Source organism: Schistocerca piceifrons, chromosome 4 (assembly GCF_021461385.2).
Source record: "Schistocerca piceifrons isolate TAMUIC-IGC-003096 chromosome 4, iqSchPice1.1, whole genome shotgun sequence".
Classification (NCBI taxonomy): domain Eukaryota; kingdom Metazoa; phylum Arthropoda; class Insecta; order Orthoptera; family Acrididae; genus Schistocerca; species Schistocerca piceifrons.
The window spans coordinates 558545029-558562217 of NC_060141.1; the positions used below are offsets into that span (position 1 = coordinate 558545029).

Here is a 17189-nt window from a genome sequence, read left to right on the forward strand (position 1 = left end):
TGACATGGCTCACAAAGAAATAATACAAATATTATATCAACTGTTTTAAAACAGTACGAGGGTCATTCCAAAAGAAATGCACACTGTTTTTATAAAAATACAGTTTTCATTCTGCATATGTGAAAATTTTACAATGTGTAGATACATCCTTCCCACTTGTTTTCAAACTTAGTTCAACCTGTTCCCGTGAGTGGCACCATCACAGCATGTCTTCAAGATGGCTGCTACACTTGACGTTCTTCAGAAGCAACGTGCTGTCGTAGAATTCCTGTGCTGTGAAAACCGAGACAGTGGGAAACATCCCCAAGGGGTTGAAAAAGGTGTATGGAGTTACTGCTGTCAATCGCAGTACATTTAGTCGATGGGCAAGCAGGTTACGTGATGAAAGCGGGCACGGCAATATTGAGGATTGTCCTCAGAGTGGCAGGTCTCGTACTGCACACACTCCAGACAATGTGCAGAGAGTTAACGAATTGGTGACTGCTGACAGGTGCATCACAGTGAACAAATTGTCACGCTACATTGGGATAGGGGAAGAAAGTGTTTGCAGAATACCGAAAGTGTTGGCGTTAAAAAAGGTTTGTGCCAGGAGGGTTCCCAGGATGTTGACATGGCTCACAAAGAAATAAGAAAAATGGTATGCAGCGAACTTTTGGAACAGTATGGGAATGGTGGAGATGAATTTCTTGGAAGAATTGTGACAGGTGATGAAACATGGCTCCATCATTTTTCACCAGAGGCGAAGACGCAATCAATGGAGTAGCACCATGCAAATTCACCCAAGAAAAAAAAAATTCAAAACCACACCTTCTGCTGGAAAAGTAATGGCCACAGTGTTTTTCGATTCTGAAGGACTCTTGCTTATGGACATCATGCCAAATGGAAACAACATTAATTCTGATGCATATGTGATGACACTGAAGAAACTTCAAGCTCGACTGAGTCGTGTTCGACCACATCAGCAAAAGCAGGATGTTTTGCTTTTGCACGGCCACATGTCAGTCAAAAAACCATGGAAGCGATCACAAAACTCGGATGGACAACACTGAAACACCCGCCTTACAGTCCTGACCTGGCTCCATGTGACTATCATCTCTTTGGGAAACTGAAAGACTCTCTTCGTGGGACAAGGTTTGAAGATGATGCCCCACTGTAACCAAAAGACAACATCCTAATAATACACATAGGGAATGTCCTACCAACAAGTGGTACATTCCAAAACTTAACAAACCTAGGATACTACTTCTAATTCTGAAGGATAATTCTAGTAAAACTGATCAAGACAAGGCAAATTATATAAATATGAGAAAACTTTACAAATCAGAAATAAAAGGGGCTAAGTGCAATGCAAATGATGAATACATTTTGAATTCCAAAAATAAATGTAAAGCAGTCTGGAATGTCATAAAACAGGAAATTAATAACATCAATAAAGAAAACAACATCCCTATAGACTGTGATATACTCAATGATTATTTTGTAAATAGTGCCACTACCACTCCACTCAATAATTCTACCATAGATGCAGAAGCACTACTCATGCATACAAAACAGACTAGTGAGAAATTTACTTGGACCTCTATCACCCTAAATGACATTTGCAAATCGGTAAACAAACTAAGCAATTCCAAAACAGAAGACTATTATGGACTTAGTAATTTCATCATAAAGCGTATAGCAAAGGAAATAAAAATGCCAATTCTCTCACTGTCAAACAGAGTACTAGATGAAGGAATTTTTCCAGAATGCCGTAAGCTCACAGTTACCCTACCTATGTATAAAAAAAGGTGATAAAAACCTCCCAAACAACTACAGATCCATATCAATAGTACCAATCATATCCAAAATAATAGAAAATTGCATGCATATGCAGCTATACAGCTATTTTGAAAGCAACAAATTATTAAGGGGGGTAGGACGTCAAATGGGCCGACTTCAAGGAGGAGAGGCACCACTGGACATATTAATTTGCACTGTCTATACTTTTACAAATAAATTCATAAAACTTTGTCAGCATGACCAGGAAGGATTCAGGATTCACACTCTTAGCAGTGGAAGTTCAAAAACACAAAAAAATAATTTTTTTTAATGTGAAATTTCATGGTTTTTTCACTTACTGTTGGCTGCATTTGTTGCTGTAGGTACACTTTTCTTCATAAGTAAGAGAGATTCTTTGGTGAATTTTGCACAGCTTACAAGCCATACTTACAGGTGTATGAAACTCTAGAATTTATTTAATCTATGGAAAAATGCCCCCCCATGAACCATGGACCTTGCCGTTGGTGGGGAGGCTTGCGTGCCTCAGCGATACAGAGAGCCGTACCGTAGGTGCAACCACAACGGAGGGGTATCTGTTGAGAGGCCAGACAAACGTGTGGTTCCTGAAGAGGGGCAGCAGCCTTTTCAGTAGTTGCAAGGGCAACAGTCTGGATGATTGACTGATCTGGCCTTGTAACAATAACCAAAACGGCCTTGCTGTGCTGGTACTGCGAACGGCTGAAAGCAAGGGGAAACTACAGCTGTAATTTTTCCCGAGGGCATGCAGCTTTACTGTATGATTACATGATGATGGCGTCCTCTTGGGTAAAATATTCCGGAGGTAAAATAGTCCCCCATTCGGATCTCCGGGCGGGGACTACTCAGGAGGATGTTGTTATCAGGAGAAAGAAAACTGGCATTCTACGGATCGGAGCGTGGAATGTCAGATCCCTTAATCGGGCAGGTAGGTTAGAAAATTTAAAAAGGGAAATGGATAGGTTGAAGTTAGATATAGTGGGAATTAGTGAAGTTCGGTGGCAGGAGGAACAAGACTTCTGGTCAGGTGACTACAGGGTTACAAACACAAAATCAAATAGGGGTAATGCAGGAGTAGGTTTAATAATGAATAGGAAAATAGGAATGCGGGTAAGCTACTACAAACAGCATAGTGAACGCATTATTGTGGCCAAGATAGATACGAAGCCCACACCTACTACAGTAGTACAAGTTTATATGCCAACTAGCTCTGCAGATGACGAAGAAATTGAAGAAATGTATGATGAAATAAAAGAAATTATTCAGATTGTGAAGGGAGACGAAAATTTAATAGTCATGGGTGACTGGAATTCGAGTGTAGGAAAAGGGAGAGAAGGAAACATAGTAGGTGAATATGGATTGGGGGACAGAAATGAAAGAGGAAGCCGCCTGGTAGAATTTTGCACAGAGCACAACATAATCATAACTAACACTTGGTTTAAGAATCATGAAAGAAGGTTGTATACATGGAGGAACCCTGGAGATACTAAAAGGTATCAGATAGATTATATAATGGTAAGACAGAGATTTAGGAACCAGGTTTTAAATTGTAAGACATTTCCAGGGGCAGATATGGACTCTGACCACAATCTATTGGTTATGACCTGTAGATTAAAACTGAAGAAACTGCAAAAAGGTGGGAATTTAAGGAGATGGGACCTGGATAAACTAAAAGAACCAGAGGTTGTACAGAGATTCAGGGAGAGCATAAGGGAGCAATTGACAGGAATGGGGGAAATAAATACAGTAGAAGAAGAATGGGTAGCTTTGAGGGATGAAGTAGTGAAGGCAGCAGAGGATCAAGTAGGTATAAAGACGAGGGCTAGTAGAAATCCTTGGGTAACAGAAGAAATATTGAATTTAATTGATGAAAGGAGAAAATATAAAAATGCAGTAAGTGACACAGGCAAAAAGGAATACAAACGTCTCAAAAATGAGATCGACAGGAAGTGCAAAATGGCTAAGCAGGAATGGCTAGAGGACAAATGTAAGGATGTAGAGGCCTATCTCACTAGGGGTAAGATAGATACCGCCTACAGGAAAATTAAAGAGACCTTTGGAGATAAGAGAACGACTTGTATGAATATCAAGAGTTCAGATGGAAACCCAGTTCTAAGCAAAGAAGGGAAAGCAGAAAGGTGGAAGGAGTATATAGAGGGTCTATACAAGGGCGATGTACTTGAGGACAATATTATGGAAATGGAAAAGGATGTAGATGAAGATGAAATTGGAGATACGATACTGCGTGAAGAGTTTGACAGAGCACTGAAAGACCTGAGTCGAAACAAGGCCTCCGGAGTAGACAATATTCCATTGGAACTACTGACGGCCGTGGGAGAGCCAGTCCTGACAAAACTCTACCATCTGGTGAGCAAGATGTATGAAACAGGCGAAATACCCTCAGACTTCAAGAAGAATATAATAATTCCAATCCCAAAGAAAGCAGGTGTTGACAGATGTGAAAATTACCGAACTATCAGCTTAATAAGTCACAGCTGCAAAATACTAACACGAATTCTTTACAGACGAATGGAAAAACTAGTAGAAGCCAACCTCGGGGAAGATCAGTTTGGATTCCGTAGAAACACTGGAACACGTGAGGCAATACTGACCTTACGACTTATCTTAGAAGAAAGATTAAGGAAAGGCAAACCTACGTTTCTAGCATTTGTAGACTTAGAGAAAGCTTTTGACAATGTTGACTGGAATACTCTCTTTCAAATTCTAAAGGTGGCAGGGGTAAAATACAGGGAGCGAAAGGCTATTTACAATTTGTACAGAAACCAGATGGCAGACATGGGACATGAAAGGGAAGCAGTGGTTGGGAAGGGAGTAAGACAGGGTTGTAGCCTGTCCCCGATGTTGTTCAATCTGTATATTGAGCAAGCAGTAAAGGAAACGAAAGAAAAATTCGGAGTAGGTATTAAAATTCATGGAGAAGAAATAAAAACTTTGAGGTTCGCCGATGACATTGTAATTCTGTCAGAGACAGCAAAGGACTTGGAAGAGCAGTTGAATGGAATGGACAGTGTCTTGAAAGGAGGATATAAGATGAACATCAACAAAAGCAAAACAAGGATAATGGAATGTAGTCTAATTAAGTCGGGTGATGCTGAGGGAATTAGATTAGGAAATGAGGCACTTAAAGCAGTAAAGGAGTTTTGCTATTTGGGGAGCAAAATAACTGATGATGGTCAAAGTAGAGAGGATATAAAATGTAGGCTGGCAATGGCAAGGAAAGCGTTTCTGAAGAAGAGAAATTTGTTAACATCCAGTATTGATTTAAGTGTCAGGAAGTCATTTCTGAAAGTATTCGTATGGAGTGTAGCCATGTATGGAAGTGAAACATGGACGATAAATAGTTTGGACAAGAAGAGAATAGAAGCTTTCGAAATGTGGTGCTACAGAAGAATGCTGAAGATTAGATGGGTAGATCACATAACTAATGAGGAAGTATTGAATAGGATTGGGGAGAAGAGAAGTTTGTGGCACAACTTGACCAGAAGAAGGGATCGGTTGGTAGGACATGTTCTGAGGCATCAAGGGATCACCAATTTAGTATTGGAGGGCAGCGTGGAGGGTAAAAATCGTAGGGGGAGACCAAGAGATGAATACACTAAGCAGATTCAGAAGGATGTAGGTTGCAGTAGGTATTGGGAGATGAAAAAGCTTGCACAGGATAGAGTAGCATGGAGAGCTGCATCAAACCAGTCTCAGGACTGAAGACCACAACAACAACAATGGAAAAATGAATGGGCTGTTACGTTTTAAACTTCGTGTTTAGAGAAAACTCTTATTTTATAGTTAATTATCTCAATTTTTACCACAGTTTTTAACATATTTGGGAAATTCTAGAGTTTCATACAACAGTAAGTATGGTTTGTACACTGTGTAAAGTTCATCGAAGAATCTCTCTTACTTATGAAGAAAAGTGTATCTACAGCAACAAATGCAGCCAATACCAAGTGAAAAAAATGATGAAATTTCACATGTAGAAAAAATTTGTTTTGTTATGTTTTTGAACTTCTGCTGCTATGAGTGTGAATCCTGAATCCTTCCTGGTCATGCTAACAAAGTTTTATGAATTTATTTGTAAAAGTATAGATAGTGTAAATTAAAATGTCCTAGGGTGCCTCTCCTGCTCCAAGTCGGCCCGTTTCATGTCCTACCCCCCTTAAATGAACAGCAATTCGGATTCAGGTCTTTTCTATCAACTGTAAAAGCAATTCAAGCTTTGGTGAACAATGTATATGAAGCACATGAAAAGAGGCTGCATATATCTGGAACACTTATTGACTTAAGCAAAGCATTTGATTCACTGTCTCATGACATAATCATTAAAAAGTGAGAATACTATGGCATTGAAGATATGCCACTTACCTTATTCAAATCTTATTTAAGCAATAGATTACAGCTTGTATATGCAAATAAACAGAGATCAGCAATACTCTATAAAAAGAGGAATACCCCAAGGCTCGGTTCTTGGGCCTTTCCTGTTCATTGTCTATATTAACAATTTATCGAATTATATACCATGTAAGAATATACTGTACACTGATGATACAACAGTAATAACCTCAGGACAATTTACAAACTGTGCTGGATAACAACAAAGAAATAATGCAAATGACTAGTCACTGGTGTCAGGCCAATCAGCTGTGCATAAACAATACAAAAATGGAAGAAATAATTTTTAATCTAAAAGCTACAAAAAGTAAAAATAAAGCAGTGAAACTGCTTGGATTGCACATAGACCAAAAACTGTCCTGGGAAGAACACACCAATCACCTGTGCAGCAAACTAGCCCGTGTACTTTTTTTACTGTACGAATTGAGAAACAGTGGAGCAAACAGCTGTTACTCCACTCATATTTTGCTTTCTTCCATTCCCTTTTGGAGTATGGAATTTTGCTCTGGGGTAATTCCTCAGGAGCTAAATGTATTTTCAGATGGCAGAAGTAGGCCATCAGATGTATACTAGGATTAGCACCCAGAGAATCCTGCAGAAACCATTTTAAATATCTCAGTGTAATGACAGTACCTAGCATGTACTGTTTAATGTATGCTAAAGAAAATCTGGACAAATTCAGCACAAGATGATACCATACTCAGCTCGTACAGCTCCATTTAATAAATTCAAGAATGTATTGCAAAATTGTTTAAAATGCGGTGAATTCTATACAATTGAAGAATTCCTAGGAAATACTCATTATAATATAAGCTTTTAATAAGTGACAAAGAAATATTTTCAATTCTTCAATAAGCTAAATAATTCTTTGTATGTAAGTATTTATTGTGCTCAACTGTACGACGAAGCCAATTGTATGAAAAATACTGAAAGGCGAATAAAAAATATTCTATTCTATTCCCTTGTGCACGCTGCCAAACAGTGGCTCCAACAGATTGGTCCAGAATTTTACCGTGCGGCTATACAGGCACTGGTTCTAAGATGGTGTAAGGCAATTGAGAGGGATGGAAATTATGTGGAGAAATGAAAATGTTGATCCTAAAGGATGTATCTACACACTGTAAAACTTTCAAACATGTAGAATAAAAGATTGATTTAAAAAAAATAGTGTGCATTTCTTTTGGAGAGACCCTCGTATTTGCAGTGCCTTTCAAAGAGAGTTTGAAACTGCTACTTGTGAGGCTACCACAAAATGTTCTTCCTTTGTTTAGTCAACAGAGAAGTAGCAGACCTAATATATCTGATACATCAGAAACTGATAACTTGAAACATTGTTTTATTTTAAATTATTGTGACCCTTAAGCAGGAAAAACAGGAAGAAAGATTGAAATTGATAGTTGAAAGAGAAATGTCAAATCTCTCAACCTGTACATTGGAAATCCAAAACTGCAGAAACCTTTCAGTCCAAAGCAGTTCCTGTCTTTGGGAACATCTCAAAGGAAGAATCATTGATCCATGAACTTGAAGCTTATGTTTACCATATTACTGTAATCTGATTTTTGTTACATATTTTTTTGAGATGGATACTATCCTCTTGTAAGAGAAGATACAGGTAAAATATGAATTTGAGAACTCTTGTTGCCTTTAGTTTTAAAAAACAACTTTATTAATTTAAAGCTGACAAAATGTTGCAGATATAGATGAAGTCGCAGATAGTGAAAATGTGGTGTGTGGAGGTTGTGGCACTGAAATTGAGGGTTGTCAGTGTCGAGCCATATTGGATGCCTTTCATGAGACAAATAGGTGAGATTCACAATAATATGTGTTGGAGCTATCAATACAGATAATTGGTAAAAAATTTCTGTTTTCTCTGAAACATCATTGCAAAAGAAGGTATTGAATACACACAAAATCCAACTGTGGTGACCTGTTAATATACTCACTGTGGCTATTGTATTAGTAGTTTTCTGACTATTGAGTATTTTGTTGACTTACATCTAAACATTGACAATTGATGGAGTTACACTATTATTAGTATGTATTGCTGCTCCTTGGATAATGAAGTGAATAGGATAATCTGTATTAGTCAAGGATCCTAAACCTCAAAATAAGACTGAGGACTGTACTAAGCTTTTAATTAATCCTTTCTCAGAATTAATGGAACATGCATAAACAATTGTACATCTTTTGTGTGTGTGTGTGTGTGTGTGTGTGTGTGTGTGTGTGTGTGTGTGTTTCTTTTAGCCCTAAAGAAGTATCCATCCCAAAGCTTAGCAACAATGTCTCATTTATCTGCATATAGACAACTCAAACCCTCAGCTATGAGTATATGACAACTTGTTACTTTTCCCCCTTCCATTTTTTATACTCCAATAAGAACTTTACATTCTCAAAATAAGAATGGAAGAAATTGTCGACAATGGGGATTTAAAATTTCAAAGCTTCTGCTCTGTTTTGAAAATAACTTGAGATAGTAACATGAAGAGCAGAAACAAATGGCACAATAATATTGGTCAATTGAATGCAAAAGCACCGTTTTCCAATTTGAAATGTGCAAAGGTAAGAGGGAATGATGCAAAACGTGTTGTAATTGAGAGTATGTGTTGTAAATTGACCAGTTTTGATATGACATGTGTCCTTACTCGAGGAGAAACAGTGTAGAAAAACAGTTCAGAGTGATAGAATTCTGCAAAATTCACATGCAGGGAAACAGAGCAAACAGGAAATGAGAGGTCTGGTAGCATCATATGCACATGGCTATAAAGAAGTGCAGTAAAAATTAAGTGATGTTCACCAGGATAACATATTCATTACCGTATAGACACAGAGTGAAGTGACAACTTTATATTTTAATGTTAGAGAAAAAGTCTGTCCAACACATTATGAGACAGTTATTAAATATGACACACGAAAATCTGGATTGGAATTGAGAGTGCATTATATGGAATCAAAATAACTGATGATTTTATTTGATGAAAATATATTGTAAGTAATGAGTTATAGGTGCATAATAAGGAATGATTTAGTTAGTTGTTTTGTTAAATATTCATGTAGTTGGACAAAATGAAGAGGAAAAGAGAGGGAAGTTTTTAAAAGATACAAATTGCAAAGTATAATTATTTATGGAGACGGGATATAAAAAAGAACACCAACTGGAATTATGAATTGTAATGTAGAACATAATTGACATTTGATCTGACATCACAGATGATTGGTGAGTATTAAAGTAAGTTAAAACTGAAGTTCTCAAAAATATTGTGCTTATTAACTGAGATGAGCAGCAAATTTTATTTAAATGACTTGTATTTGTGCATGATGGAATCTCGAGTGATTACTTGAATTAAAAGCTGCAGTACTGATGCTCTTATGTACACAATACGCACCAATTAGGAACTTACTCTGCAGAATTAGTCTCTTTAGCTGCTTTTTATTTTATTTTTATTGTATTTTTCTCAAATGATCATTTTGTAGTAATACATGTTGTCATCATATGTTGAATTTAGCATATCCCTTTACGTTAATGCCCTGAAATGTAATTATTTAGGAAACTGATTGAGATGGAGTTGTTGGAGAGACTTTCCAGTGAAGTCATAACTTCTCTAATCCACGTTCGGATTGAAAAGCATGTACATGACAGCTGCAAAGGAAGTTTTGATACATCATACCTTGCATCTTTAGATGAAGTAAGTGTGTCTCCAGTATGCTCCATTTGGACTATTTTGTTATCAAACACTTTGAGGTTCATCTTGAAATGATTTAATAGTGGCACAGTGAGGATTCACATGATTTTCAATTTCCCATCATTTACTCTTTAAGCAGTTTCATGCATCCACCTTCCAAAATCATTAAGAGTAGTGATTGTGTCATGTAGTGGCTAAGTCTTTAAATTTCAGACTACCAGTCCAAAGGTCTGGGGTTCAAGACCCCAGTTGTTCTTAAGGCTTTTTTCTGTCAGTTGCCACTTCTTTCACCTTTATCAATAAATCATTAGTGTGATAAATGCCAAATTATTCCATCTACGATTAATATTAGCTTAGAAAGAATGTTTTTCAGAATGCAATAAGAATAATATGTGTGGTTCTTCAACAGTTATGTTTATTCATCCCTAAGGATTTAAGCATTTTCAGCTTGGCATTACACTTACTCTCAAAATCTATGATAAATAATGCATAGCAGTTCAAAGAGTGCACTATTAAATCATAAATACACAGGAAGCCATCGTGGAACATGATTTACACTCATTAACATATTAACTAACTGTGTTTCCTTGAAGGTATTGTGCACATTACATGTCATATATATTTTATAGTTATATGTTGTATTTTTAAATTAAATAACCTTTGAACTAACTGTAATTTCTGTGAAGTTATTGTTCATTTTACATATCATATGCAATAGTGTGAACACTTCAGTTAGATTGATGGATGTTAATGATGTCTATTGTGTTAGTCACAGTGTCTTGTGCCATAATTTGATTTCCTCGATAATTTTTAGTATGTGTTCTCTGCTCAAAGATGAGTTGTTGTGACCTTCAGTCTTAAGACTAGTTTGATGCAGTTATCCATACTAGTCTGCCCTGTGTTAGCCCTTCATCTCTTCATAACTTCTGCAGTCTATATCCATTTGAATCTGCTTACTTGTTTCAAGGTTTGGTCTCCCTCTACAGTTTTCACTTCCACCTCCCACCCTTCCCCTTTAAACACTTCCCATCAAAATGACAGTTCCTTGATATGTCAGGAGCCAGCCGGTGTGGCCGTGCGGTTCTAGGCGCTTCAGTCTGGAACCACGTGACCACCACAGTCGCAGGTTCGAATCCTGCCTCGGGCATGGATGTGCGTGATGTCCTTAGGTTAGTTAGGTTTAAGTAGTTCTAAGTTCTAGGGGACTGATGACCACAGATGTTAAGTCCCATAGTGCTCAGAGCCATTGATATGTCAGGACATTTGCCATCAGTGATCCCTTCTTTTAGGTATATCATTCCATAAATTTCTCGTCTTCTAAATTTGATTCAGTACCTGTTCATCAGTTATTTAACCTACCCATCTGATCTTCAGCAGTCTTCTGTGGCACCACATCGTAAAAGGTTGTTTGCTCTTCTTGCCTTAACTGCTTGTCACCCACATTTAACTTCCGTACAAGGCTACTCCGCATATAATACCTTCCCCCCTCACCCAACATCAGTTGTTTTGCTTCCTAAATAGCAAAACTCATATGCTACTCTGAGTATCTTAATTTTCTAATATAATTCCCTCATCATTTCCTGATTTAATTAACTGCTTTCCATTACACTTGATTTACTCTTGTTGATGTTTATTTGTGCACTATTTTCAAGATACTGTCCATTCTGTTCAACTGATCCTCCAAGTCTGTTGCCATCTGTGCCACAACCTGAAAGCTTTTGTTTCTTCATCCTGAACATTAATTCCCATTTGTAATTTCTCCTTATTTTCCTCTAATCCTTGCTCAATGTACAGATTGAACAACGTTGAGAATACCTCTCTTTCATGCCCTTTGATTCACATTACTGTAGTTTGCCTTCTGTACAAGTTGTAAATAACATTTCACTCCTTGTATTTTATCCCTGCTACCTTCTGAATTTTTAAGAGTCCAGTCAACATTGCTAAAAGCTTTCTCTGAATCTAAAAATGCCATAAAGGTAGGTTTGCCTTTCTTTAACTATCTTCTAAATAAATCATAGGGTCAGTATTGCTTCACATGTTGCAACTTTCTCTGGAATCAAAACTGATCTTTCCCAAGGTCATTTTATACCAGTTTTCCATTCTCCTGTAAATAATTTGTGTCCGTATTTTGTAACCATGATTTGTGAAAATGATGGTTTAACAATATTCCTACTAGTCAATACCTGCCTTCGAAACAGGAGCTGTTGCCTTGTTCTTGAAATCTGATTGTATTTTACCTGTTTCATATATCTTGCAAATCAAGTGGAATAGTTTTGTCATAGTATGTTCTCTTAAAGATCTCAGTAATTTTGTGGGGATGTTGTCTAGTCTAGGTGCCTTGTCTTGACTAACAGTAGCATACCTCCCAAGCAATGTTTCATCAATTTCCTGTTCTCTTTCTACAAAATTGTCTGAAAGTTCATTTCCCTTGTAAAGCTATTCCGTGTGTTCCTCCCACCTTTTAGTTTTACCTTCTCACTTGGCAAATGAGCCTATGCCATTCAACTTTTTGCATATTTGATCTTCTATTGTCTTCACTGCACTATCTCTGGCGTCAGCCCATTCATCTTCTTTTGTGTTTCTCAGGCATTGCCTCATACTTCTTTTGAAATTCTCAACAACTTTAGATTCTTTGTCCAGGTCCTGTATCTTTAATCCCTCCCTCTCTGAATGAGTGTGATAATTCAAAATCTACTGTGGAGCAAACAAACTGAAATTGGGAAACTATCCACATTGCCATATTGTAACCAGAATCAAGTCCAAATCTGAAAACAGTGTCATCAGTGATATATAACACTTAGAACTGAAAGCATGTTTATTATGAACACCACAATACACCCAGAAAACAAGCGAATTCCTGGACAGAGAGTGCAATTAATTATACAGGCATTAAATATACCAGAATGCTGGTGTTTATACAAACATCACATATTCCAGAAATAATAAATACTTAATAACAAATAACTACTGGTGGTCAGATTCAAACTGGTGACCCTCAGCACACCAGCCGGCAGTGCTATCCACTATGGCATATACAAACATTAAAAACATAAGATATTTCAAGACTTTTCTGGAAATATACTTACAAGGGGAGACCACGATGTTGGATCACCGATTTACTTCAAACTTCTACCCCTTTAGTAGGCCATCATAACAACATAATGTGCAAGTGTTAAGGTGCACAACTCTGGCAGTTCCGAGAAAATCGCAAGAGAAGTTTTACATGTCTGTTGTGTAACTGATGTATCTGCATGTAGGTACTAGACGTTAGAATTCATGGTGGTCAAGTGGCTAATGTTCGACCTTCCTAAGATGAACGTGTATGAGGCAATGGTTCGATACCCGCTCAAACCTTCATTTTTGTAGTACAAGCGTAAATTTTGTGATGTTCAAAAAATTTACACCTATGCTATTTGCTCTTGCTACATTAGCTATGTCTCACTGCTGTGCAGTTTAATTGCCAAATGGGACCCGCCTCTGCATCTGCAACTCAAAGAATTGAGGTACAAAATAGTTCCAGGTACCTAACCAGATTGCCTGTATAAGGTATTTCACAAATAACAACAGGCATAAATTTTCAGAAAAACGCTATATGTTTCTTCATTTACTTGCCGATATTTATAAAAATGTTTGTTCTAATAATGTTGTTGTTGTTGTGGTCTTCAGTCCTGAGACTTGTTTGATGCAGCTCTCCATGCTATTCTATCCTGTGCAAGCTTCTTCATCTCCCAGTACCTACTGCAGCCTACATCCTTCTGAATCTGCTTGGTGTATTCATCTCTTGGTCTCCCTCTATGATTTTTACCCTCCATGCTGCCCTCCAATGCTAAATTTGTGATCCCTTGACGCCTCAGAACATGTCCTACCAATTGGTCCCTTCTTCTAGTCAAGTTGTGCCACAAACTTCTCTTCTCCCCAATTGTAGTCAACATCTCCTCATTAGTTATGTGATCTACCTATCTAATCTTCAGCATTCTTCTGTAGCACCACATTTCAAAAGCTTCTATTCTCTTCTTGTCCAAACTATTTATCGTCCAAGTTTCACTTCCATACATGGCTACACGCCATACAAATACTTTCAGAAACGACTTTCTGACACTTAAATCTATACTCTATGTTAAAAAATTTCTCTTCTTCAGAAACGCTTTCCTTCCCATTGCCAGTCTACATTTTATATCCTCTCTACTTCAACCATCATCAGTTATTTTGCTCCCCAAATATCAAAACTCCTTTACTACTTTAAGCATCTCATTTCCTAATCTAATACCCTCAGCATCAGCCGACTTAATTCGACTACATTCCATTATTCTCGTTTTGCTTTTGTTGATGTTCATCTTATATCCTCCTTTCAAGACACTATCCATTCCATTCAACTGCTGTTCCAAGTCCTTTGCTGTCTCTGACAGAATTACAATGTCATCAGCGAACCTCAAAGTTTTTATTTCTTCTCCATGGATTGTAATACGTACTTCGAATTTTTCTTTTGTTTCCTTCACTGCTTGCTCAATATACAGATTGAATAACATCGGGGAGAGGCTACAACATTGTCTCACTCCCTTCCCAACCACTGCTTCCCTTTCATGCCCCTCAACTCTTATAACTGCCATTTGGTTTCTATACAAATTGTAAATAGCCTTTCGCTCTCTGTATTTTACCCCTGCCACCTTCAGAATTTGAAAGAGAGTATTCCAGTCAACATTGTCAAAAGCTTTCTCTAAGTCTACAAATGCTAGAAACGTAGGTTTGGCTTTCCTTAATCTAGCTTCTAAGGTAAGTCGTAGGGTCAGTATTGCCTCACATGTTCCAATATTTCCACGGAATCCAAACTGATCTTCCCCTAGGTCGGCTTCTACTAGTTTTTCCATTCGTCTGTAAAGAATTGGCGTTAGTATTTTGCAGCCATGACTTATTAAATTGATAGTTCGGTAAATTTCACATCTGTCAACACCTGCTTTCTTTGGGATTGGAATTATTATATTCTTCTTGAAGTCTGAGGGTATTTCGCCTGTCTCATACATCTTGCTCACCAGATGGTAGGGTTTTGTCAGGACTGGCTCTCCCAAGGCCGTCAGTAGTTCTAATGGAATGTTATCTACTCCCGGGACCTTGTTTCAACTCAGGTCTTTCAGTGCTCTGTCAAACTCTTCACACTGTATCATATCTCCCATTTCATCTTCATCTACATCCTCTTCTATTTCCATAATATTGTCCTCAAGTACATCGCCCTTGTATAGACCCTCTATATACTCCCTCTACCTTTCTGCTTTCCCTTCTTTGCTTAGAACTGGGTTTCCATCTGAGCTCTTAATATTCATACAAGTTGTTGTCTTTTCTCCAAAGGTCTCTTTTAATTTTTCTGTAGGCAGTATCTATCTTACCCCTAGTGAGATAAGCCTCTACATCCTTACATTTATCCTCTAGCCATCCTTGCTTAGCCATTTTGCACTTCCTGTCGATCTCATTTTTGAGACGTTAGTATTTCTTTTTGCCTGCTTCATTTACTGTATTTTTATATTTTCTCCTTTCATCAATTAAATTCAATACTTCTTCTGTTACCCAAGAATTTCTACTAGCCCTCGTCTTTTTACCGACTTGACTCTCTGCTGCCTTCACTACTTCATCCCTCAAAGCTACCCATTCTTCTTCTACTGTATTTCTTTCCCCCATTCGTGCCATTTGTTCCCTTACGCTCTCCCTGAAACTCTGTACAACCTCTGATTTAGTCAGTTTATCCAGATCCTATCTCCTTAAATTCCCACCTTTCTGCAGTTTCATCAGTTTTAATCTACAGTTCATAACCAGTAGTTTGTGGTCAGAGTCCACATCTGCCCAGTCTCTGTCTTACAATTATATAATCTATCTGAAATCTGTCAGTATCTCCAGGCTTCTTCCATGTATACAACCTTCTTTTATGATTCTTGAACCAAGTGTTAGCTATGATTAAGTTGTGCTCTGTGCAAAATTCTACCAGGTGGCTTCCTCTTTCATTTCTTACCCCCAATCCATATTCACATACTACGTTTCCTTCTCTCCCTTTTCCTACTACCGAATTCCAGTCACCCATGACTATTAAATTTTCGTCTCCCTTCACTATCTGAATAATTTCTTTTATTTCGTCATACATTTCTTCAATTTCTTCGTCATCTGCAGAGCTAGTTGGCATATAAACTTGTACTACTGTAGTAGGCGTGGGCTTCATGTCTATCTTGGCCACAATAATGCGTTCACTATGCTGTTTGTAGTAGCTTACCCACATTCCTATTTTTTTTATTCATTATTAAACCTACTCCTGCATTACGCCTATTTGACTTTGTATTTATAACCCTGTATTCATCTGACCAAAAGTCTTGTTCCTCCTGCCACCGAACTTCACTAATTCCCACTATATCTAACTTTAACCTATCCATTTCCCTTTTTAAATTTTCTAACCTACCTGCCCGATTAAGGGATCTGACATTCCACGCTCCGATCTGTAGAATGCCAGTTTTCTTTCTCCTGATAACGATTTCCTCTTGAGTAGTCCCCGCCCGGAGATCCGAATGAGGGACTATTTTACCTCCGGAATATTTTACCCAAGAGGACGCCATCATCATTAACCATACAGTAAAGCTGCATGCCCTCGGGAAAAATTACGGCTGTAGTTTCCCCTTGCTTTCAACCGTTCGCAGTACCAGCACTGCAAGGCTGTTTTGGTTAGTGTTCTAATAATAAATTTAATTAAAAGTAGTAAGTAGTCAAATAACATTAAATTCACTATAACTTTGTGCAAATACATCTGTTATATACCTCTCAAGTGTCATAGAAATTAAGTAACATGATGAAGAAAATATAGATTAACAATTAATTTTGAGCGGGAGTCGAAACGTCACCTCATACACGTTTGATTTACAAAACTCGAACACTAACTGCTTGAGCACCATGAACTCTAATGTCTGGTACCTATGTACAGATACATCAGTTACACAATAGATGCGATTTTCTCGGAATTGCCAAAGTAGTGCATTTTACTGCTTGCACATTATGTTGTTTTAATGGTCTACAAAAGGTATACAAAGTTTGAAGTAAATCTGTAATCCCTACACCGTGGCCTCCTCCTGTTAATAACAAGGAATTGCTAGTGGTCAGATGCAAACTGGTGACCTCCAGCATACCAGCCAGCAATGCATTCACCACAGTACACTGCATGCACCACAGCTTGTGGCATCGCTCCCTCTTTTGGGAAACAGCGACCTACTATTTCAGAAGTTCTTCAGCACTTCTGGAATGTAGTAGGGCTTAAAACAGAAGATACAGATGACATCTGTGTGC

General features: G+C 37.8%; 1 protein-coding gene across 1 annotated transcript in view; it reads left to right on the forward strand.

The window, feature by feature from the left end:
- LOC124795152 (anaphase-promoting complex subunit 2) overlaps positions 1 to 17189 on the forward strand; it is a 118443-nt gene that overhangs the window by 14871 nt on the left and 86383 nt on the right. The window contains exons 3-4 of the mRNA XM_047259040.1: positions 7896 to 8004; positions 9746 to 9884. Coding sequence (XP_047114996.1) covers positions 7896 to 8004; positions 9746 to 9884 — 248 coding nt within the window. The remainder of the gene's footprint in view (positions 1 to 7895; positions 8005 to 9745; positions 9885 to 17189) is intronic.